Below are 23,410 nucleotides of genomic sequence, written 5' to 3' on the forward strand. Positions count from 1 at the left end.
CCCCGTGTGTCGGGCAGGCACGGGTGCGCGTGCGGCGCGCGGTTCGGCAGCGCGGCGCAGCTGGCGCACCACCGCGGCGTGCAGCACGAGGGCGTGCGCGCGCACGCGTGCCCCACGTGCCCGGCCGCGCTGGCCACGCGCTCGTCGCTGCTCAAGCACGTGCGCGCCGTGCACAAGGGCCAGCGGCCGCCGCCCGCGCACGTGTGCGACGCGTGCGGCCGCCTCTTCCGGGTGAGCATCCGCTCGTTTCGTCACTGACCCCTATCTGACCCGCGACTGACCCCGGCCCGTGTCCGCCCGCAGGCCCGCAGCACGCTGCTGAACCACGCGCGCACGCACACCGGCGAGAAGCCGTTCGCGTGCGCGGACTGCGGCCGCGCCTTCTCGCAGCGCACCGCCCTGCGCACGCACACGCAGATCGTGCACCTCAAGATGCCGCGCGGCAAGGTGCGCGCATTCACCGACTTTTTTTACATATTTGTATTTATTTTTAAACCCATGTACTTTTCACAGAAGACACTTTGCTTAATTCTCAGTTCTTTGCTTTACGCACGATCAAACGTTGGGTATATTTATTTGTATGTGTATTTCATCACGTTTCAGACGAAATCGAAGCCGCCCGCAAGCGATCCCGCGAAGTTCAAACAGGAGTCGCCGATCGTGCTCGAATGGTCCCGCCAGGGGCAGTCGTTTGAGTACTTCACCGTGACCGCGGGGCCGTAGGGGCAATGGGACAGTAAAATGGGAGAGGGGGGGGGGGAGGTGATAGTCTACCGTCGTCTGTGGGCGATAGGTGCGTCGTGGCAGCAACACTGGGGTCCCTATGTGATTATTGTGACAAATAGGGGTCCCGGGATGGTAAAAACGGGTACATTATGCGCAGGGGCTCCAGGGGTACAGTATGGGGCCCCATTTATTATAGATTTTCAAAACGTGTGATGTGTTCTAAAGAGACCTTATATTTTTAGTCACTTACATGAGAGCGTCTAGCTCAGCGCTCGGTGCCTAATTAGCAACCTAGAATACCCTAGGTACAATCCAGTGGATACATTGGCGGACAATAAACAACCAACCACTGTCGAACATTGCCCGAGGCAAAACTCTGCCCACGCGTGTGTTAGGCAGAGTTTTCTAATGTGTAATACAATAGACTTTGAACGTTATTGCCGCGGCATAAGGTTAATTTCAATGTATATCTGAATAGCTTATGGGTATGTCAATGAGCTATTTTGTAAATAAGTCTAGGTATATCAGAGAATATTATTTCTCCGTAAAGAAAATCGATCAGTGAAATAGATGTATTTTTAAAGATCGCCCATTAAGGGACATTTTTAATAAATACGGACTTGCTATTTCTTTGATAAAAATCTCACGAAGCTTTTTCATTGAATGAAGTAAGATAATTATATTGCATGTTTAAGTGTTTTGACTGAATAAAATGTATTTTTCACACTTTGAGTTTTATTTATTTGCTGCCCGTGCGAAACATGCACGTGTATGGTGATACAAGCTATTCGCCCCGGCTTCGCCCGTGGTTACTCGGTGAAGTTGCAGCTTTCTAATTACGAAAGAATTATAATAATAATAATTTATTTATTTATTTTCTCTTCACAAATAATTATCTGTACAATATATTGTTAAATCTATTGGTTATTACTAATATTTGTGAGGGACTGGTGGCCTAGATATATATAATACTAGTATTAATTTTTGAAATCGGTCCAGTGGTTTTTGTGGGACATAACAAAACATACTTACAAATGATTCCTCCAATCAACGATCATCTCTGTCCGAACAAAGGAACAAAGAAAACCACATCAAACATTACTATCTTTTTATTTCATATAACGTACCTACATATACTCTTAAATCTAATTAATTGTTAATTTGCTTTAAAACATTTAAAGTTAACATTATTTACATATCAGGACTTGACATGTCTACTAATTAGTCTATTCTATAAACAATAACATCGACAGAAAAGCCTAGCATTTAGATAAAAAAAATTGTTTATAGGTATGGCCAAGAACCCATTCGGTTTCACCCACTAGCTTGGCCGCGCAGCTTCATTGGCAAGCCTCGTTTTGTTTGATAGGAAATTGTTGCCATTTGGTCCCAGTTTAGAATCTGGAGTGGTACCTCCCCTCCTCAGGGATGTTAGAGACCTGCAATGGTGTTTTAGAAGGAAAGAGTTATTCATCCATGCATGTTCCAATCCATTTTATAAATCTTGCATTGATTGTTTTAAAGTGATGGAAAACATCATTGCATTTATCTACATTAATATTACAAAGAGGATTTCTTCTGTATTTGTGTATGTTTGTAACATTTTTCACACAAAACCACTGGCGAGTTTCAGAGAATTTAAAAATTCTTTCCCCATTAGAACTTCAACTGCTGCAACTTCATCGTGAGACATAGGGCCATGCACTATGGGCAAAGCCGGGGTGAACAGCTATTGTTCTGTTAATATCACACAGTTTAACTCATTAACCAAGAAAGTTCCATAATTGTTATTCAGACCCCAAAAATAGTCTTTCCATGTATCCGTCTTTGATGTGTCTTCATATGTGACTCTGATTGGTAGAAACGTTGGCATATATTGCACTGCGCCATCTTATCATGGACGTGCGTTAATTTGTGCCGCAGTAAATACTTTTTGGTAGCGAACTCGCGCCCGCACAGGTCGCAAGCCTCCTTCGCTTTCGAATGCACTGCCGACTTGTGTATCCTCACATGGAGCGCGGATTTAAACGTTTTCTGGCAGACATCGCAGGCCTCCGCCGCTTCCTTCGGTGGGTGCGTGGTTTTCATGTGCCGTTGGAATGTAACTTTATCGTAAAACGTTTTAAAGCAAAAATTGCACGTGATCAATTCAGGTTCAGCCGTAACTACGGGTTCAGGAAGGTCGTTGTAGGTCAGATAGTTGTTTAGATCGTCTTTTGGAATGCTGTGGCACACTCGCAGGTGCTTCTTCGCAATCGCTGGCGTTTTGTACGCCTTGTGGCAGAGCAGGCACCGCGGTGTGTTGACTGGGTGGACGTTGTTCATGTGCTTCTTGTAACGTATATACGACGTGAATATTGTATCGCAGGGGCATTTGTATTCAATATCGTCCGTAGCGTGCGAGTAGGTGATATGTTTCTTCAGTAGCGTGTCGATTTTAAACGTTTTATCGCATTGCGGGCATTGAACATTCTTCTGGAACGTGTGTACGTTCTTCATATGCGTCTTGAGCTTGCGCTGCCCATTGCACACCTTGTCACATTTCGTGCAAGGTATGGGAGTCACATCGCGATGGGTGTAATACACGTGGTTGTCTAGCCGACGTTTACTTAAGAAAACCTTACCGCACTCGTTGCAACTCACTTCCTTATCATTCCTGTGTACAGCGTGAATGTGATTCCAGAGGTACTCTTTCGATTTGAACACACGAAAGCACTGGGAGCACTCCACGGTCTCCGCACCTTCCAAGTGGACGGTTCTCAGATGTTGTTTTAAGTTCGCTCGGTTTTTCAACGTCCGATCGCATTTTGGACACGACACTCTGTTTTTACTACCGTTCGCGTACACTTTATCAACAGGATCGCCATCCTCTTGCCCTTCAGACTCACTTTCGTCTGCGTCTTCTTTTGAGTTACTCGATTCTTCGATTAACGGTTCGATTTGTATTTCAATTTTCACAAATTCAGGTTTCACGGTTATTTCTTCTATTTCGTTTTCCATTGCATCCGATTCCGCAATTCTATTAGCTTGTTGTGTCTTTGTTGATAAGATCTTGATTATATCTTTCGCATACTTAACGTCACCTTACGCGTGCAGGTTTAGAGGCAAATTACATTAAATATATTGGAAACTTTCGTTTTAATAACTATATTAAAAACTGAATATTAAAACTATTGCTACCTATTTGTATTGCTACTCAATTCAATCCAAAATTCGATAAAAACACGAAACAACTGTGTTATGACAGGACCAGATCTGTCAATAGGTAAGCTGTGACATGTGAACTTTTTTTCATTTGTTCGGTTCAAATACATGTTAAATTTGAACTTAAAATTTAATACATATTTTTAGTGTCTTATTAATTTGATCGATGTTATTTATTTTTAGAATGAACATGTCAAGTACTTTTATATATTCTCAAATGTAAACAAACATGTTTTAATTGTTCGAAAGACACGAATTTAAATAGGCTAATTAATTACAGTTTTTGTTATACAAAGTACGGCTATTCGTGTATACTCTTTAAAACCAATGCGTATCAACTTTGAACTTAAATTGATTGCGTCCTATATTATCCTGAATATAAACATAATTTATTATTAAATTAATATTATGGATTATTATTAAATTAATGTAATGGATTATTTTTTAACTGCACTTTTTTCTAACTTTTAATACGGTCTGCTTCATAGACAAAGGTCTCCTATATCTATGGTTTATACCTATACGTACTATTTTTGAGGAAAATAAATGTGTATTTGTAAGCGCTCTTTATGAACGAGTTCGAAATTGAGTTATGGCTTAACAAAATAAATCGGTCATGTCTAATAAAACTAAGAGTCAGGTCTCTGTCATCTGTACCTAAGGGGTATAAAGCGTGGCTGTTAACCCCCGCCGTTGATGGCGAACGACGCCCACCGTCGGGTTTTAGTAGTTAGAGTGAGTAAGAGTCCCACCCCCTCTCTGCAAAACTGTAGGGGAGATGCGTAAATGCATTTCCCAATGACAAAAAAAAGGTATCTTAGGTAAGAAAGGGAAAATCGACGCCAAAATGTTAAGTTACATCGAAGAATCCAAATACAGGTGGTAATCATTAATCAGAAATCTCAGATTTGAATACATAAGATTGAAATCCGTTGAGTTATTCATTTCTAAACATTTTTAATGTTATTGATAATCTTAGTAATTCCTCTAAACAAAATAAAATTGTTATTTTTTTCAAAGTAAGCACTTCAATCTTTGTTTAGAAACCTACTATACTTCGTAAAAAAATACTTTCTATAAAAAAAGGTTGCCCCTTTTCCTGGAGGTACCACTCCAGATTTTAAAATGGGACTAATTGGTAATTTCCCACCAAATCCACGTACTTATCGAGTAAAAATACCGAAAAAAGAACCATTGAATTTGAAGTTAGAACCTCTTTCATTTTTGGAAACGTCGTTAACAAAACAAATAATTGCTTCAAATAACCGTTTATTTGCACAATAATAAAACTCTTTATTTACAAAATTTAAAACCTTACAACTATACGTAATTTCAAATATAAAATAATAAAATAAACACCATGGTGTTGGAGTCATTGTTTTACCGCCAATCATTAAATTTAAATAATTATAAATTAACCCGCATACGCGCCTTTCAAATGACACTGACATAAGCCACAGATAAAAAATCATTTTGAAATTTTAAACCGTGCTCACTTTACACGCTTCAACTAAAAAAATGACTGAAACACCGACAGTGTGTAAACTTTAAATACAAAATATTGGAAAACGTAATTGCCATGAAAATTTCATTATCATTTGTACATTTAAAACGCTGTGGTATAATTAAAAAGTTAAGTATAGGGACATCTTTCGTAATACCCGCGTATCTACAATGATAACAAAGTTTTTGATCGATACTATGTAAAAAAGATTACCTATGGCGGTATTGGTCAGGTTTAAGATTCGACACTTAAAACAGACTCGTTTCCTTCGCGGGCATTATGAAATACTCTCCCATTTATTATTTATACAGTATACATTTTACTTGATGTAATTATTATTAAATTTGATTTAAGTAAACGATTCTGTGATTTAACCGTCCGATTTCTAGTTTATTTTCGTTAGATATCAGATGTTTTAGCAATTTATCGAACATTCCGAGACTAAGAAATCACCAGGACCACAACTGCGATTGTCGTGCCCAACAATAAAATAAAAATCGAACAGCCAACATACATAAAAAATAAACAAGAGTGAGCTATCAAATTATTCAAGATATAATTACTTTTTAACGAATATAGGTTTATCTACAAGGATCTTTCGGCGCTTGGACGTCACTGCCAGAGGAGCGTAGGTATTGAAATAGGATTTGTCGATGCAAAACAATTGTTTCAGATAAATTCAGAACGCAGCCGTGAATCTGTTATTTTTTTATAACTTATTTGTCTTCAGAAGGTGTAGTGAGTGAACGTGGACGTCGCGATTATTGTTGAATCATATAGGCAGTTTGTAGTTATTGTAATGGGAAAAGTAAAAGTAAATTATTGAGAATAGGGAACACAACGTATAAATTAACGTTTTATTTGATGGCATTAGTTCTGAATATCGCCACGCGCCAAAAAATCCTTGTATCACTATATTTCCCACTATCCACAGATATAATGACATTTCACGCGTATGAGAATGTCATTTTAATTATTATGACGTTATACGTATTGTTTTTCGCTTTAAAATAACCAAAAACAAAATAACATTTTGGTGTATCCGATGTCAATATTATATACAATATGTTATTTCAGACGATACTTTTTGAAGTTACAAAAGCCGAGTAAACGGTACTGTATGTTAGTACCTAGTGGACTTACCGCGTGATGACTATAATTGGAATCTTGAAAAAAAATGTATTCATTAATATGTGTACAAAACATATTCTGTAGTAATTCAACAATTTAACAAAAAGTCCTTTAAACACCGCCTTATTTGTGAAAAAAAAAAACATCGTGTCTATGGTAAACATTGGCCGAAACCTTTTTATTCTACAATATTTAAGTTCTAAATATGAAAACTTTATGTAGATACCGTCTGTTATATCGAACATGACAATGCATTTCACTAATAAAATCTAAATTATGTACAAATATTTAAAAAATATTAGGGAACAATAGTGTATAAATGTAACAATGCGAAATATTTTACCTTAGCAAATATCGATACAATATTATAAATAAAACCTCAGACTTGTTTACGGCTAAACTTTCGTTACGATGCGCTGCCACGAAAATATCGAATATCGCGCGCTTTTTTAAATATGGAATAACATACTATTACGTCGTCTGTCGAATGTCACCCTACTTGCATCTCTTTCTCACTTATGGAATTACACAGAGTGAGAGTATGTTTCTCTATTTCGTTTCTGGACGAGATATACAAGCGATGACGCTGTAATTCGGAATTCTATAATTAACGTTTATTATTATTATGTATACAGGCACATTGTTGAATTAAAGTCTGAGATTTCATTTATTCAATATTCGTATTACCACACTACATTATATTTAGATAAACGTATTATGCCATACAGACATGGATTGCGCTGACGGAGTTACTTGCAAAATCGAACGTTTTAAGTTTTCCACACCTTTCTTTATTGCGTTTTAAATTCTAAACTTGTAATAAATTTCGGAGCGGTCCCGTTCTATGTTGCGTTATATCGCAATGTTATATATATTTAACAAATTTCATGATTTCTGGACGCTGGATTAGTTCTGTTCAGCGTGTCTGTAGGTAAATTGATGAATAATAAGCTATCAGCGACTCTATCAGCCAGTTGTGAAACTAGACCATATAGTCTTGTGTTTTATCTTTATACACTGTATTTTATCAAATAAAGCATAATAAATGAAATTGAATTGATGAAGCATAAGATAGTTTTTAAATTTTATCCATTAAATAGTTTTTCTGTGTGAAGATAATGTATATCATCAAATAAAACAAAAATTATCTGTTTTCCGAAAATGTCCTAAACAAAAAAAAAAAACCAATTGAAATAAACCCTGTATATATTAAATATAATCACGTTGCCGAAAATAGAATCTTTTATTTAATAACACAAAATCTAAAGTACATCTTGCTTTAAATACATTTAAAATTGAACATTTTAAAAAAACTCTAATAACCCCAATGGCCCTTATAATGATCCCTCATAAGATGTTACCAAATGTGTTCTCTATATCAAATAATCGCTTTAGAAAAACCGAAAAATCATAAAAAGAATGGTTTTTCTCTCTAAATACATACGTATTTAACAAAAGTTTCACATACACACTATATTTTTATAATATAATTAATATTTACATTTATAAAATTATAATGTAGTAACATAAGCTTAAATGTTCCAGAATATTACATATTCAAAAATAGTAAAATTTACTCGCGATGTTTTAAAACGAAATTGAATTAACAATTCGAAATACGAAACGATTCTATGCCCGTTTCTTTCTGTCGCGCAACCTCTCGCTAAGTGCGAAAGGGATGGCTTGTGTTTTCAAACTATGTCTATCTCTTTTAGGTTTTGTTGAGTCGAAGACAATTCTAAAAGCTTTCATTCAATTTGAATTTGGAACAAGTTTTAAAATTTCATGAAAGAGACAGAGCGATACAAACGATAGTTATTTAGGTGTTTTATAGTTTATGGAAAAAGATTCTGCGCTAGAAACAAAAATAGACGCAATATATAGAGAAAATGCTAGATGTTCCTAAATGTTATTAAAGTAATGAAACGATATTAACGATTAGCAAATATACTAAACAGATATGACGTGTTTCACATGTTTTCTTGCCGATTCATTTGTTTAGAGACAATTATGTGAAGTACCAACATTTCGAAATTTAAGACTTTTTGGCGGATTTTAAACTGCGATTTATTCAATATATTATTTAATCCGACTTTTCGAACATTAGTGAACTATATTAATGAGTAAATCGCGTTTCAAATACAAGAAAACACTATATACCTACATGTCAGGCCACGAACACCTGTCTTACTCGCTGAATCCAAAAAATTCCGACACGTTGCGGGCAAAAGGCCACGCCCACCTTGACACTTAATTAAAACGGAATCTATTCTAATCTACATCGGTGTAGAATTCATTGAAAGTAATTTAAAAACGCGTTAAAAATGTACCACTTCGAAACTATTAAACGACCAGCCGTTCACATCGAATTCCTCATATATTCCCATAAACATCATCAGAACCGTCGTTAGCTTTATTCGTTAATATATCCAGGGATTGGATATAAAGACCGGATATTAATCTAATGGGGCTCGACCCCCGCCCCCCCCACTAGTCGATCTGCGTTGACCGACTGCGGACCGTAGCTGATAGCTCATTCGGAATCCGATTCGCTCTCCTCAGTCTCCTCTTCAGAGCTGACCGGCTCGCACTTGACGAACTCAATCTCCTTCCTCACCTCCTTGGCCCTCCGCGGCCTGCCCCTCTTCTTGGCGACCTTCTCTTGGCCGTCGTCCATGACCGTCTTCACCATTTGCGATATGCGCTTCAGGTGCTGCTGCTCGTGCCGCTGCAGGTGGTTGTTCAGGTAGCGCTTGATCTTGAACTTCTTGCCGCACTGGTCGCACTCGTGCTCGTACTGGCTCTCGTCCAGCTCCATGTGCACCGAGTTGTTGTGGCGGCGCAGGTAGTGCGCGTGCGCGAACTCCTTGTCGCATTTCTCGCAGCGTATCTTCGGCTTGTCCGGGTGCACAATCTTCTTGTGCTTCTTCAGACGCACCGCCGAATGGAAGAACTTGTCGCACAGGTCGCACTTCACCTTCGTGTCCAGCGAGGAGTGCACCTGCATGTGCTCCTTCAGGTACTGGTCGTTCTTGAACTCCTTGAGGCACTCCGGACACTGCACCTTGGACTCGAGCGGCGGGTGGATGTTGAGGATGTGCCGCTTCATGTGGTGGCGCGACTTGAACGTCATCGAGCAGAACACGCACGGGTGCCGCTCCACCTGCGAGTGCTGGAAGTGGAGGTGCCTGTTGAGGTTCAAGTGGCTCTTGTAGAACTTCTGGCAGATGTGGCACTTGAACTTGTTCTTGTCCTGGTTGTGGCACGCCTCGATGTGGTAGCGCAGCTTGTAGGGCACGCTGAACTCCTTGCCGCACTCGTGGCACTTGATCTCGGGCAGGGTGCTCGGGTGGAAGCGCTTCACGTGCATGTGCAGCGCGCGCCGCGTCCGGAACTCCTGCAGGCAGAACTGGCAGTAGCACTTCTCCGTCTCCGAGTAGTGCTTGTTCATGCGATGCATGTAGAGGTAGTGTTTGTTCTTGAACGACTTGTCGCATATGTCGCACAGCACGGCAGACTCCTCGGACGAGTGCACCCGCGTGGTGTGCAGGTACAGGTTCTGGTAGTTCTTGAATTCCTTGTTGCACTTCTCGCATATGTATCTCTTCATCTGTTTGGGGAACATGATGGGCTTCCAGGTGGACAGCACGGACTCGTACATCGCGCGCTGCTCCTCAGTGAGCTCGGAGCTGTTGACGCTGATGAAGCGGATGGGTTTGCCGGGTTCCGGCTCGATTTTCGGCTCCACCGGCCCGGGGAGCTCGCCCATTTTCTGATCGCCGTAGCCCTGGGGGTCCATTTGAGCGTACTGCTGCTCCTCCATTTTGAGCGCTTGATATTGCTCCGCGTACTTCGGATCGAAGGAGACGCCCTGCCCGTCCGCGTCGTACATCGGCAGCTGACCCTCCATTTTGTCTGGAATAATGTGTAATGGTTATTAGAATTGTATCAATAAGAATCCTACTTACATTATTAACCAGAAAGGTTGTCAGAATTATGGTTACATGGTTTGTTTTTTTGTTTTTTCTTGAAAACATTTTTAACAAATTGCAAAGATGAAGGACTGTCTACACCTAATAAAGATTGCATCTAGTAAAAATACAGGTGAAACATGAACTAAAGACACAAGACAAGTTATGAGAAATTATCAGTTAGTTTATAGTTTTGTACAATAAATGAGCTCTTATGTGACTTTCAAGAAAGACATAGAAACAAATAAACACACTTTTGCATTTATAATCTTAGTCTATAATCTCATCTTTTCAAAATCTAATCTTTTTAAAAGGTGAATATTAAAATTGACCCAGTAGACTTTAAGTTAAATCCCTACAAACATATGAATTTCTACTTGGTGACATGAGTTAAAAACAAACCTGGTGGCTCAGTGGTGAGGACCTTGGACTTAAATTCGATAAGTGGGTGGTTCGAGACCAGAGGAGTGTGCAGGATATAAATTGATTTTTCAAAGCACTTGTGCATGTTGAATAATATCATCATGAAGAAAAACATTGAGAGGAAACTGGCATGTTGAAGAATCCAAACGTTCATCAACATGAGACATCTGGCAAACTGCATGTGGCCAGTGTGGTGGTGGGGAACCCCCATAGGAGGGCTGTGTCCCAGCAGTGGGAACATATATGGGCTAATGGTATCCATAAAACATGCATAAATTATATTATTACCAAGACTATTATCAAATCTAAACCATTTGTATCAATAACATATAATAGAAATACTATTAGACAAATTTCATATATTTTTAAACCATTGGATCTGTATGCGATCCTTGGCTGCTATATGTTCCACAGGCGAAACCAGGGCTGACTTCTTGTATGGTAAAAAACAGTTAAGAGGTAGGTAAATATGTATACAAATTTCATATTAATGTTTGTAGAGTGGGATGTCAGTTTGACAACTTTTTTTAAACCATACATCAAATATAATCTAACCGTTGCATTAGATTGTTGTGAGTTGCATATGGTGAGAAAATTATCCTACTAATATAATAAATGCGAAAGTTTGTAAGGATGTGTGTGCGTTTATTGCTCTTTCTCGCAAAAACTACTCAACCGATTGCAATGAAATTTGGAACGTAGACAGCTAGACAACTGGAATAACATATAGGCATCTTTTTATCCCAATATTCCTACGGGATACGGACTTACGCCGGTGAAACCGCGGGGCGCAGCTAGTTTACTTATATATGTTTTATGAGATGTTATTGTTTTTCTGCTAAAATTAAATACGAAAAAATCATTTACTTAATGTTATTATCATAGAAGTTTAATATTGTTTTTTATTGAAATTATTTATATTATTTTATTTCAATTAATTTTCACGTCAGAATATAATATGAAATGAATTGTTCAACTCGATCACATTATCTTACAAAATACAATAATCTTCAACATATTAACACATAAAACTAATACATAGTATTCATAAGTACGCGTGATATTAAAATATGAAAAATAATTGTATCTTTCATAATAAATGTACAAAATATAATAACTAGAGAATTATTACAGTACTCACTTGTTATTTCTTCAATACCGAGATAATGTCCTTAAAATGCACTACAACACGTCATAATTCGATCATTTTGTTGAGCACAACAAAATTTTATTGGATTTCATGATAAAAAGACTACTGTCCCGAGGGCATTATTTCTTTTCGAACATATCGCGCAAGACACTTTTAACATATAACTATGTACAATATTTAAGTAAAATAGAATTTATAACATATTTAACAGTTATTTTAATGAATTATTATTTATTTTTTAAGCAAATTACATTAATTCTATCAGCACGTAAAAAAGTGTTTGACAATTGACGTTTAATGTCACAGATTAAAAATGTCCTTCTCAAGTTTGTAATGATAAACAGATAAAAATGCAATTTTTTAATTATAAATATTTTTATGATCAAATTGCTAAATAAATATTTTAATCAAATATGTAGAAGAATTCTTTATACTTTGTTTCACGTGTAATTTAAATTTTTGATTGTGTGTAATATACTTCCTTTTGAATTTTTATTACACGAGCGAATATATTTCAAAGGTTTATGCCTACTTATTTTTTTAATTTTATACTTAATATAAAGCTTATGTGTGCATAAAATAAATCTTAAATTTAAGCCAAAATCATCTACATGTAAAAAAACATACGCAATAAAAATTAGAAAACACCAACCCACGTGTTAGCTCTCAAAATAGATTCCAACGTTTTTGCATACATTTCGTTAGTTAACAATTTTCTCTAAGTTTTATCTTCAAAAATGCGTGAAATAGTGCATTTACAAGCTGGACAGTGCGGTAATCAGATAGGATCAAAGGTGGGAGAAGTTTTACATTTTTGTCTGTGACGTAAACACACTATTCGATATTTGAAATCTATTTTTATTCCGTTACGCTCTAAATGCCAGAGATACGAATGGTTTCATTATAATGATTGATAAATGATATTATTAAGACATTTTAAAACAGTTTTAAATCACTTGTTTAACGTAGTAATTTTGAAATTGTAACATTTTAAATCTCTACACATATACTTATGAGAAAAGAAAACTCGGTTATCGCCAAAAAGAGGGTGTCATTATATATGAAATATAGAAAGAGTATTAATTATATTAACTTCAATTTTAGAGGCAATTAACACAGCAAATGTTATAAATGTTTAATTGTATTTTGCATGATTTTTTTAGTCTGTACATATTTCCAAGCAACCAAAAGTTGGATGGTACTTTGGCGGGAGAAAAAATGTTATTTGACAAAATATAAATAATCAAATCATAATATTTTAAAGTAATTAGATAATTTGAATTATTCTCACAAGAATATATAAAAGATAGACTATTATTAATATACTCTTATTTGAATCACAATTTTGCACATACTTTTATTACCATATTAGCCAAAGCGACAGAAAGTTTATTTTATGAGCGCCAACGTTTGGTTGTAAGCATTATTAAAATAGATATTTCTTCTGTGTGTTAGTTAGTATTGAAAAAAATGATATGAAAAAATGCGAGTAAATTTACAATTGTTACTGTATCCTAGAGATGTGGTGACTACTCAGATAACTAAGTCTAACTGCGTCTTTGCGGCGTTTTATAAAACATTCATTCTAATTAACAACCTTATTTGCTCGCAATAACGTTCAAAGTTTATTGTATTGGTCATTAGAAAATTATGCCTAGTACACGCGTAGGCAGAGTTTTGGTTCGGACAATTTTTGTACGTGATTCTGAGTTAGACTTAAACGTTTATTGACGTGACAACGTCTTAAATTAGATTGCGGCTCGGAGTCACTCATGAAAAAGTGTAACGCCCGGTAACGTTACGATGAGTCACCGAACTATGATCGGTCCGCCGCGCGCGCAGCACTAGAGAATTAGGCGCATTGAATCGGCGCGTGCTTGTGTCTCTGTCTCTGTCTTTTTAGTAAACAAAATATATTTTCTATAGTTAAAATTTGTGCAATTCTTATTTTCATTCAATTCCTTGTTCCTATTGTGCAATTTAATAATTTTCATATCAATAAATATTCTACCGAGAAAAAGACTTTGTCACGTAAAATCTTCGCCCGTAAAACCGACTTTACAGGCAACCATTTTTTTTTATTACTAGCTTCCACCCGCGGCTTTGTCCGCGTGGAATTAGGACATTTACCAATTGTCAACAAAATCCGTTCTGAGTTTTTGGTGTGTTTGATGAGTATCAAGCTTCCTGTTTTATCCAAAGGAAGCCTTTAACCGGGATAAAAATATCCTATCACCCAAGTCAGCTCATACCCTGACCAAACTACATCAAAATCCGTTCTATAGTTTCAGCGTGATTGACGGACAAACATCCAAACACATTTTCACATTTATTATAAAAGTGTGAAGTGTGATTGTCAATCAGTATAGGGTTGCTACTTTTCAATATTTATTGTGTTATTTCAGTTTTGGGAGATAATTTCGGATGAACATGGTATCGACCCTACCGGCAAGTACCATGGGGACAGTGAGCTGCAGCTGGAGAGAGTGCAGGTCTACTATAACGAGGCGGCTGATGGTGCGAAACTCATACTCAAATTCAAAATGTTGAATTTTTTTGTAATTGAAAAAAAAATTTGGTCACATCACCATCCAATATGTCACCGTGCAAAATGTTGCTTAACCTGGATTTTTTAGGATCTAGTTAAAGCGGTTATAGCAATGCATCATCCCTAAATGTCCAAGACAGACAGACAAATGGAACGCGAAGCCTTAAAACGGGCGGGCGCGGTCCTAAAAAATTTTCATGGTACAACCTTTCATCCCCTATTTTATCCCCTTAGGGGTAGAATTTATCAAAATCCTTTCTAAACGGATGTCTACGTCATAACATCTATCTGCATGCCAAATTTCAGCCCGATCCGTCCAGTGGTTTGGGCTGTGCGTTGATAGATCACTATGTCAGTCAGTCAGTCACCTTCGAATTTTACATACATAGATTATGATAATTATGATGATGATGATGAATTTCCAGGAAGTCGCTTCGTACCAAGAGCAGTTCTGGTAGACTTGGAACCAGGGACAATGGATGCTATTCGTTCTTCCAGTTATGGTCAACTTTTTAGACCTGATAATTTCGTGTTTGGACAGAGCGGGGCCGGTAAGGACTTTGGACTTAGACACTTAGGTCCACTCCTAGATACTAGATTGTACATAAATTGCTCTCATCTAGTTGAGTACCTAAATTTGAGTATATATTCTATTGGTTTTAACAGAGTTTGTATTAAAAATAATTATTATTATCTATATTTTATCCATATACAATTAAATTTGTCCAAATAAAGATAGTTGGAAAAATTTAATCATTAAAAATAAATAAAAAAAACTGGATATAGATAAAATAAATGTGTTTTTTTGCCAGTGTTATAAAGTTTAATGCAATCTATAAATGCTTAAAAATATTATAAAATAGCAAATGCCTAGAATAAGAAATGGAGCAAAAACATCTGATCTAGAATATATAATTTAACAAACTTAGAAATTTAACTATTTAAACAGTTTTGTGATATAGAAACTCTATCATTATTCCTTAACCTTTTTTATTACATTTATCTTAGGTAATAATTGGGCCAAGGGGCATTACACAGAAGGCGCAGAACTAGTGGAATCTGTTATGGACGTGGTTAGAAAAGAGGCCGAGCCGTGTGACTGCTTACAGGGTATATATCATTGAATTGTTATTAAAATCTCGTATTTAAATACATTTTATCTATATATCGTACTATAAAACAACAATAATGCTTAAAAGCTGATGAATTTGTTTGTTTATTAGGACGCGTTAAGCTCAGACGCGTTCGAAATTTGAATTAAATGGTTCGAAAAAAATATCCCGTTTGACAGCGGTCAAATGTATATGTAAGAAAAAAAAAAATTGTTTGACAGTTTTTTTTTTAATTTCATTTTTTAAACCAGTATCAAAAAGCAAGGCCAGGATAAAAGAAGTTTTTATTTATTAATGTTTTCTAGGGTTCCAATTGACCCATTCCCTGGGAGGTGGGACCGGTTCAGGCTTAGGCACTTTACTGTTAAGCAAATTGCGTGAAGAGTATCCAGACCGAATCGTTAACACTTTCAGCGTTATGCCTTCGCCTAAGGTAAGATTCATTATTTTCAATTAACTTAGTATTTTCTTGTGTTTGATTTTACCCGAGTATAATATATATTTAGAAATTAAAGACTTTAAACGCGATTTATTCATTATTTTACCCGACTTTTCGAACACTCTACAGTCTCCCCGTGACCACGCTCGCTGTAAAGTGTTCGAAATATCAGGTTAATAATATAATGAATAAATCGCGTTTAAAATCCGTTTACAAGTCTTTAATTTCAATTCAATCTCAATTCTCATCATGATTCTTATCGCCAGACCTATCCTTACCTTTTGTACATTTATCTTAATTTTCATTCTACCCTCAGATATTGATCAAATATATATTACTAGCTGCGCCCCGCGGTTTCACCCGCGTAAGTCCGTATCCCGTAGGAATATCGGGATAAAAAATAGATGTTGGCCGATTCTCAGACCTACCCAATATGCTTACCAAATTTCAGAGGAATCGGTCAAGCCGTTTCGGAGGAGTATGGCAACGAAAACTGTGACACGAGAATTTTATATATATAGATATAAAGATATAATTGATATAATGTCAAATACTAATTACTTTTTACCTAATAAACCGATTTTGATGATTTTTTTTCTATATATAGCTGGTGCTTGCCGTGTGTTCCTATTTTAATTTGGTGTAATGTTGACAATTTAAAGGCGGTTCAGTTTTTTGTTAAAAATAATTATTAATAACCGTATTGTAACCCGCGGTGTTACCTGGATATTAAATAGCCTATGTGCTAATCCAGACTATAATCTATGTCTCTACCAAATTTTATACAGATAATATGCTGTTTTCCCAAGAGTAACATACATCCATCTATATTTAAAAACTTACGAGTGTACTAGCTGCGCCCCACGGTTTCGCCTAAGTCCGTATCCCGTAGGAACATCGGGATAAGAAGTTGTTATTCGAGTTGTCCAGCTATCAACGACAGAATTTCTTGCCGGCTCTTCTCTGTAGAAACCGCCTTCCGAACCGGTGGTAAATGTTATAACTGTGTAATATGACGATTCAAAAGTGCTTCCATAAGAAGTCTAGTTGAATGAATAAATGTTTGAGTTTGAGTTTACGTACCAAATTTTCATTGCAATCGGCACATTAGTTTTTGCGTAAAATAGCAACAAACACACACATCCTTACAAACTTTCGCATTTATAATATTAGTAGGATAACGATAATGAACAGGATTGGACCTCTTCACCAGGTATCCGATACAGTAGTGGAACCATACAACGCCACGCTGTCCGTGCACCAGCTGGTGGAAAATACGGATGAGACCTTCTGCATCGACAATGAGGCCCTGTATGACATCTGCTTCCGGACCCTGCGGCTCGCATCACCGACGTACGGTGATTTAAACCACTTGGTGTCTGTGAGTATCCCACTCCAGCATCTGGGCTAGGGAGAAAGAAAGAATGTTTATTTAACACTAGAAAATCTTTACAGAATTATTAATATTTTTTTTTTTTCAATTGTATATATCAAACCTATATGAGTTATATTTCAATTTGAGAAAGTAATATTTATCCATACTTTACTATAAAACTCATTGATAGCGGTCCATCCGTTTGAAAGCTACGATACAATAGCTATGGTCGTTTAAGTAACAACACACCTCTTTTTGCTTCGGAGGTTAAAATTCACGTACGTTTTCAAATTTCCGTGAGTTACTTTTTAACAAACCAATAAAAAACAAATTTCGACTGTATTTTATGTGTTTACTAGCTGCGCCTCGCGGTTTCACCCGCGTAAGTACGTATCCCGTAGGAATATCTGGGTAAATATTGCCTATATGTAATTCCAGTTATCCAGCTGTCTACCTACAAATTTCATTGCAATCGGTTCAGTAGTTTTTGCGTGAAAGAGCAACAAACACACACACACACACACACATCTGTACAAACTTTCGCATTTATAATATTAGTCAATTCAACCTGTATACAGGGTGGGGACGATTGGACGAATTGGTTCAACGAGGTATTTATGTATACACCAATAGACGTAGCGAGCCGCCATCTTGAATTTGTATTTGCATTATGTTCGCCCGTCCAAATGTTTTATATAAATAATTGTTACTAATGTATCAAGTAGGATTTAATCTCATAATATGTGTGGGTGTACCGATATAAAATTTGATCTAGTCCTGACAATTTGGAGGCGGTAAAGTTTTTTATTAAAAAATATTCCACCAAATTCACCTACAATTTTTACTATTTTTCACCTAGCAACTTTACTTACTGACTTATGTATTGTATCGAATAGATACTAAACAAAGTGGAAGTAGAAAATAAGCTCTAGATAGTATAAAACGAAGTCGCTGTCTCTCTATGTCACTATGTATGCTTAAACCTTTAAAACTTCGCAACTGATTCTGATAGGGTTGTTTTAAATAGATAGAACGATTCTCATTCAAGAGGAAGGTTTATATGTATAATAGCATCTATTAAACTAATCAGAATTTAAAGTCTGCGAAGCCGCAGGCAAAAGCTTATATTATAAAATACTAGCTGTGCCCTGCGGTTTCACCCGCGTATGTCCGTATCCCGTAGGAATATCGGAATATAAAGTTGCCTATATGTTATTCCAGTTGTCCAGCTGTCTACGTACCAAATTTCATTGCAATTGGTTCAGTAGTTTTTACGTGAAAGAGTAACAAACATCCATACATCCATACTTACAAACTTTCGCATTTATAATATTAAATAGGATACATCATTCGTTCACTCAGTTAACAATGTCCGGCGTGACGACCTGTCTCCGCTTCCCGGGACAACTGAACGCTGACCTGCGCAAGCTGGCGGTCAACATGGTGCCATTCCCGCGACTGCATTTCTTTATGCCCGGTGAGTGATGAACGAATGAATGATTTGTATCATTCGTCCCAGTTTTTTCATGTGATAGCAGGGAACTGAGCTGGTGGTTCGCCAGATGGTGAGCGATCACCACCGCCCGTGAACAGAGCGGAAGTAGTACTTCTGCGAATGCGCTGCCGGCTTTTAAGGGATAAGGGAAGGATTGACGATTGGAAAAAAGGAATTGACTGGGATAGGTGAGGAAAAGGAAACCAAAAGGAAAAAGGGCCAGATAGAATAAAAACATTTTTTTTTTTAATGTCATATTTATGGTTTAATTGTTTTAAGGTACCTAATAAACAAAAATTTCAGGTTTCGCGCCGCTCACAGCGCGTAACAGCCAAGGATATCGAGCGCTTACTGTACCAGAGTTAACGCAGCAGGTAAGAATTTATATTTACCAAAGAATTTGTGTATAATTGTATTTCAAATAAAAATATTCTAAATGTTCTAAATGCAAATAGGTATAATCAACACAAATTCGGATTTAAGTTTTCTAAATTCAGATATAACCGTTCCAAATTTGAATTCCGTACCAGATTTTACTATAATACGCAATACATTTCACAACAATTCGAACGTTCTTGTTCCAAATTCAAATGCAGCTGTTCCAAATTTGAATTGAATTGTTAAAAATTCGAATTCTCTATAGATAGTATTTTCTTGTTTGATTTATCGCGAGTATTATACATTTAGAAATTAATAACTTTTTAACGGATTTTAAACGCGATTTATTCACCAGTTTCCCCGTGAACACGCTCGCTGTAGTGTTCGAGACGTCGGGTTAATAATATAATGAAGAAATCGCGTTTAAAATCCGTTAAAAAGTATTTAATTTCTCTATAGATGTTCAGTCCCGTGAACATGATGGCGGCGTGTGACCCTCGCCATGGCCGGTATCTGACCGTAGCGGCTATTTTCCGGGGACGGATGTCGATGAAGGAGGTGGATGAGCAAATGCTGTCTATACAGGATAAGAATTCGGGGTAAGTAGGGTATTTTTGAATTAATACACAAATTAATACAATTTAAATATTATCTCTTTGTTCAACGGTAAAATGTATTGTGGTATTTTTAACAGTATAGTTGGCAACTCTAGAATTGAAACCTTGATGTTCATGATCACATGATCTTACTTTTCAACCGACTTCAAAGAAGGGTTATTCATGGGGTAAAGTATTTTTTGGGTTTATAACTTGAGAACATACGGCTGGATGAACCGATTTTGATTATTCTTATTTTACTAGAAACCTGATGCCTTCCCTGTGGTCTCATTAAAATTTAGTCTAGTTCACATAAATTGCAGGCTCAGATTTTTGTTAAATGTAATAATTATCATCACCAAATTTATAAATTAAAAACTTTTTACCGGTTTTTAGCGCGATTCACTCATTATATTATAAAACCGACGTTTCGAACACTTTAATATAATGAATAATATTTTGAATGAATCGCGTTTAAATCCGTTAAAAAGTTTTTAATTTCTAAACGTATAAAACTCGCGTAAAATCAAACACAAGAAAATACTATCACCAAATTTACCTATGTATGTATAATTCACTTACTTAAACACTAACCTTACTTACTGACTGACTTAGGTACTTCGTCGAATGGATACCAAACAACGTGAAGGTGGCGGTGTGTGACGTACCCCCGCGGGGTCTCAAGATGGCCGCCACATTCGTTGGCAACTCCACGGCGATACAGGAAATATTTAAGCGGATATCGGAACAATTCACTGTCATGTTTAGGAGGAAGGTAAGATAACCTGTACAGGTACAGATATTTTACGACCTACTTCAGACACTAGTCTTTCACAACCTTAATACTTCTCAGTAGTTTAATGATTGTGAAGGCAAATAAAGATTTTTTTTTATAACCTAAATAGAATATCTTTTCTGTTCTGTCTTTGAGGTTAAACTAAAATAAAAAAAACAAACAATATTACCACAGATAACATAATACTATATGCATCATCATCATCATCATCAGCCCATATTTGTTCCACTGCTGGGACACAGGCCTCCTATGAGCTAAATAATACTATAATACCTTTATTCATTTTAATCAATAATATATTTATTAATTGTTATTATAAATTCACTAGCGGTCCACCCTGATTCCACCCGTGGTACATAGCCTATTGCACTCAAGGTCCGAGTAAATACCCAATAGTGAAAGAACTTTTGAAATCGGTACAGTAGTACGAGATTGGTTGGATGCGTTCATAAAAACAAACTTTTCAGCATAATAAATATTAAGTAAATTTACATTGAAAGCTTTAAAAAATATAACTATAAGGTGAACGCCACGATACTGAGGACGCGGGCTCAAATCCAGCTCTATCATGCTAGCAAGGTGAAACCAGCAAAATTGCATAAAAACTATATATGAATTTGTAGCAAATTAGTTGCTAATTAGTTACCAAAACCACGATTTTGTTGCTCGCGCCGATCACCAGATATCGCAAATAATTCTATCGTGATGTAAAGAATCTGAGAATGCGCTGCCCGCTTTTAAGGGAAAAGGGATAAGGAAAGCATTGATGAATGGAAAAAAGGAATAGACGGGGGAGGGCTAGGAGAAGAAAATAGGCCTCCAGCTCCCCCACTCACCGTACGAAACACAATAGCAAGCTATTATTTCACGCCGGTTTTCTGTGGGGGTGTGGTACTTCCCCGGTGCGAGCTGGCCCAATTCGTGTCGAAGCATGCTCGACTCCCACATTAAATTTCACAGAAATAACCATTTAATAAATATTATTGACCTTTATCAAAAACAGGCCTTCCTTCACTGGTATACTGGCGAAGGAATGGACGAAATGGAGTTCACAGAAGCAGAAAGTAACATGAATGATCTTATTTCTGAATATCAACAGTATGAGGTGAGGTTTTTATTTATGTATCTATTTTTGTCTATAGTTTTCACTGCTGTTGTCTATGACAGCTTGTTTACAGTACCACCAACTTATCTTTAAAATGGCGATCAGCACTTTGGTGTTAATAAGAAAGGACAATTTTTAATACGAAAAAAAATCATCATAAAAAATATATTTCAGGAGGTCGGTGTTGATGATGAATTCGATGAACAAGAGGAGGTGGCAGCTGACGAAGAGTATCCTGAAGAAAATTAATCGTATGGTGAAGATAAAATTTTCAATTTAATTTTATCTCTTTATTGCAAGCAAGGAATATTTAATTTTACAAAAATTTAGAAAGAAAAAAAAACGTTTAAGTATTTCGTTGTATGTAGAAGGGTTTAGGAATCAAAAATTGACAAAAAGGCATAAATAATAATTTTACTCTATTACCATTTAAACTTCGCGCGCTATGTAGTACACGTAGTTCCCGCCATGACTGATTTTCTTTATTCTATTGAGAAATAAAAAAAAAATCTTGAACAGTTATAAGTAGCACTGTTTTATGTTTTACCTAAGAAAGATACAAAAAAAGGAATATTTTGTTCAATTAAGGTTTCGCAACAGTCAAGAATTTATTATGCAAACGATTATTATTATTTATACGATAACATTAACATTGGTTTTTGGTATCCTGTCCTGATGTTGAATGCTAACATGTTTAATAGTCCAAGAAAATGGGTAGGGTAAATGCGAATTTGAGATTAAAACTTGAATTTTTGATATAATTTACTTTGAGGAATGTAAAAACGAACTGTGCAAGTTTTTTTTAAATTCACCCCCGAGAAGGTGTGAAAAAAAATAAATAAAGTCGTTTTTTTGAAATTTTGGCGAAACCGTAAGTGTTAGGAAAAAAAGTTTTAAATAAAATTTGTAGAGCGTAAAATTTTACACAAACATGTTTCTATGACTTTTTTCCTAAAATTGAAATTAACTGAGATAGGGTAGTTAGAAGCTAGGGGATGATAACTGCAACTTTAAAAAATCATAACTTATTGAAAAATTGATAAAACTCATATATTTTTTTAAATTACTTATATAATTATAAACTTTGATCCTAGAGAAAAAAAATTTTTTTTTCAATTGTTTGTAACAAAATTATAACAATTTGAAATTTTTATTTTCAAATTAAATCAAGTTAAACCGATATATATATATGTAAACAAAAATTTTAACTCCGTTGTGTTTTCTGTTTACTATTTTTTTATTATTAAAAATTGTAAGGTGTTTTTTTCTTTAATGTGATTAGAAGTTGATTTTCGCTGTTAATTTGAGAAAGGTAATTATTCATGTTAAAAGTAAAAAAAAAAAAAACTAAATAAAACAAAACGACTGTGTGGGGTTTAATTAGATATATGGCGCCATCCTTTGGGCGCCATGGGAACTCATTTCGCAGAATTCAAACTGCCGATTTCTAGGAATCG

The 23,410-nt window shown here is 36.3% G+C and overlaps 4 protein-coding genes across 5 annotated transcripts in view; 2 read left to right on the top strand and 2 right to left on the bottom strand.

The window, feature by feature from the left end:
- Nucleotides 1-1,452, top strand: part of LOC119839255 (zinc finger protein 544-like) — a 16,837-nt gene extending 15,385 nt beyond the window's left edge. For both annotated transcript variants that reach the window (XM_038365481.1, XM_038365482.1), the window contains exons 13-15: nt 18-231; nt 304-447; nt 604-1,452. In XM_038365481.1, coding sequence (XP_038221409.1) covers nt 18-231; nt 304-447; nt 604-723 — 478 coding nt within the window. In that variant the 3' untranslated portion in view covers nt 724-1,452. The remainder of the gene's footprint in view (nt 1-17; nt 232-303; nt 448-603) is intronic.
- Nucleotides 1,453-2,264: 812 nt separating this feature from the next.
- LOC119839267 (zinc finger protein 431-like) lies at nt 2,265-3,977 on the bottom strand. The gene has a single exon (XM_038365494.1). It carries the CDS (start codon nt 3,724-3,726, stop codon nt 2,518-2,520), a length of 1,209 nt encoding a protein of 402 aa, XP_038221422.1. The 5' UTR covers nt 3,727-3,977; the 3' UTR covers nt 2,265-2,517.
- Nucleotides 3,978-5,182: 1,205 nt separating this feature from the next.
- On the bottom strand, nt 5,183-12,401 carry LOC119839244 (zinc finger Y-chromosomal protein-like). Its single transcript, XM_038365464.1, has 2 exons — nt 12,101-12,401; nt 5,183-10,480 (listed from the first exon to the last, which is right to left on the bottom strand). Exon 2 carries the CDS (start codon nt 10,473-10,475, stop codon nt 9,099-9,101), a length of 1,377 nt encoding a protein of 458 aa, XP_038221392.1. The 5' UTR covers nt 10,476-10,480; nt 12,101-12,401; the 3' UTR covers nt 5,183-9,098.
- Nucleotides 12,402-12,846: 445 nt separating this feature from the next.
- LOC119839270 (tubulin beta chain-like) lies at nt 12,847-22,296 on the top strand. Its single transcript, XM_038365501.1, has 12 exons — nt 12,847-12,903; nt 14,515-14,626; nt 15,083-15,208; nt 15,666-15,767; nt 16,075-16,202; nt 17,422-17,589; nt 18,946-19,060; nt 19,382-19,452; nt 19,916-20,055; nt 20,668-20,827; nt 21,852-21,953; nt 22,128-22,296. The coding sequence occupies exons 1-12, from the start codon at nt 12,847-12,849 to the stop codon at nt 22,200-22,202; spliced, it is 1,356 nt and encodes a 451-aa protein (XP_038221429.1). The 3' UTR covers nt 22,203-22,296.
- The last annotated feature ends 1,114 nt before the right edge of the window (nt 22,297-23,410 follow it).

This window comes from Zerene cesonia, unplaced genomic scaffold, assembly GCF_012273895.1.
Source record: "Zerene cesonia ecotype Mississippi unplaced genomic scaffold, Zerene_cesonia_1.1 Zces_u010, whole genome shotgun sequence".
Lineage (NCBI taxonomy): Eukaryota > Metazoa > Arthropoda > Insecta > Lepidoptera > Pieridae > Zerene > Zerene cesonia.

Bases quoted from the DNA above. Each gene is read 5' to 3' on its own strand.
- LOC119839244 (XM_038365464.1), bottom strand. From the start codon at position 10,475: ATGGAGGGTCAGCTGCCGATGTACGACGCGGACGGGCAGGGCGTCTCC.
- LOC119839267 (XM_038365494.1), bottom strand. From the start codon at position 3,726: ATGGAAAACGAAATAGAAGAAATAACCGTGAAACCTGAATTTGTGAAA.
- LOC119839270 (XM_038365501.1), top strand. From the start codon at position 12,847: ATGCGTGAAATAGTGCATTTACAAGCTGGACAGTGCGGTAATCAGATA. The intron at 14,627-15,082 runs GTGCGAAACTCA...ATGAATTTCCAG, and splicing joins CTATAACGAGGCGGCTGATG to GAAGTCGCTTCGTACCAAGA. The intron at 15,209-15,665 runs GTAAGGACTTTG...CATTTATCTTAG, and splicing joins GTTTGGACAGAGCGGGGCCG to GTAATAATTGGGCCAAGGGG.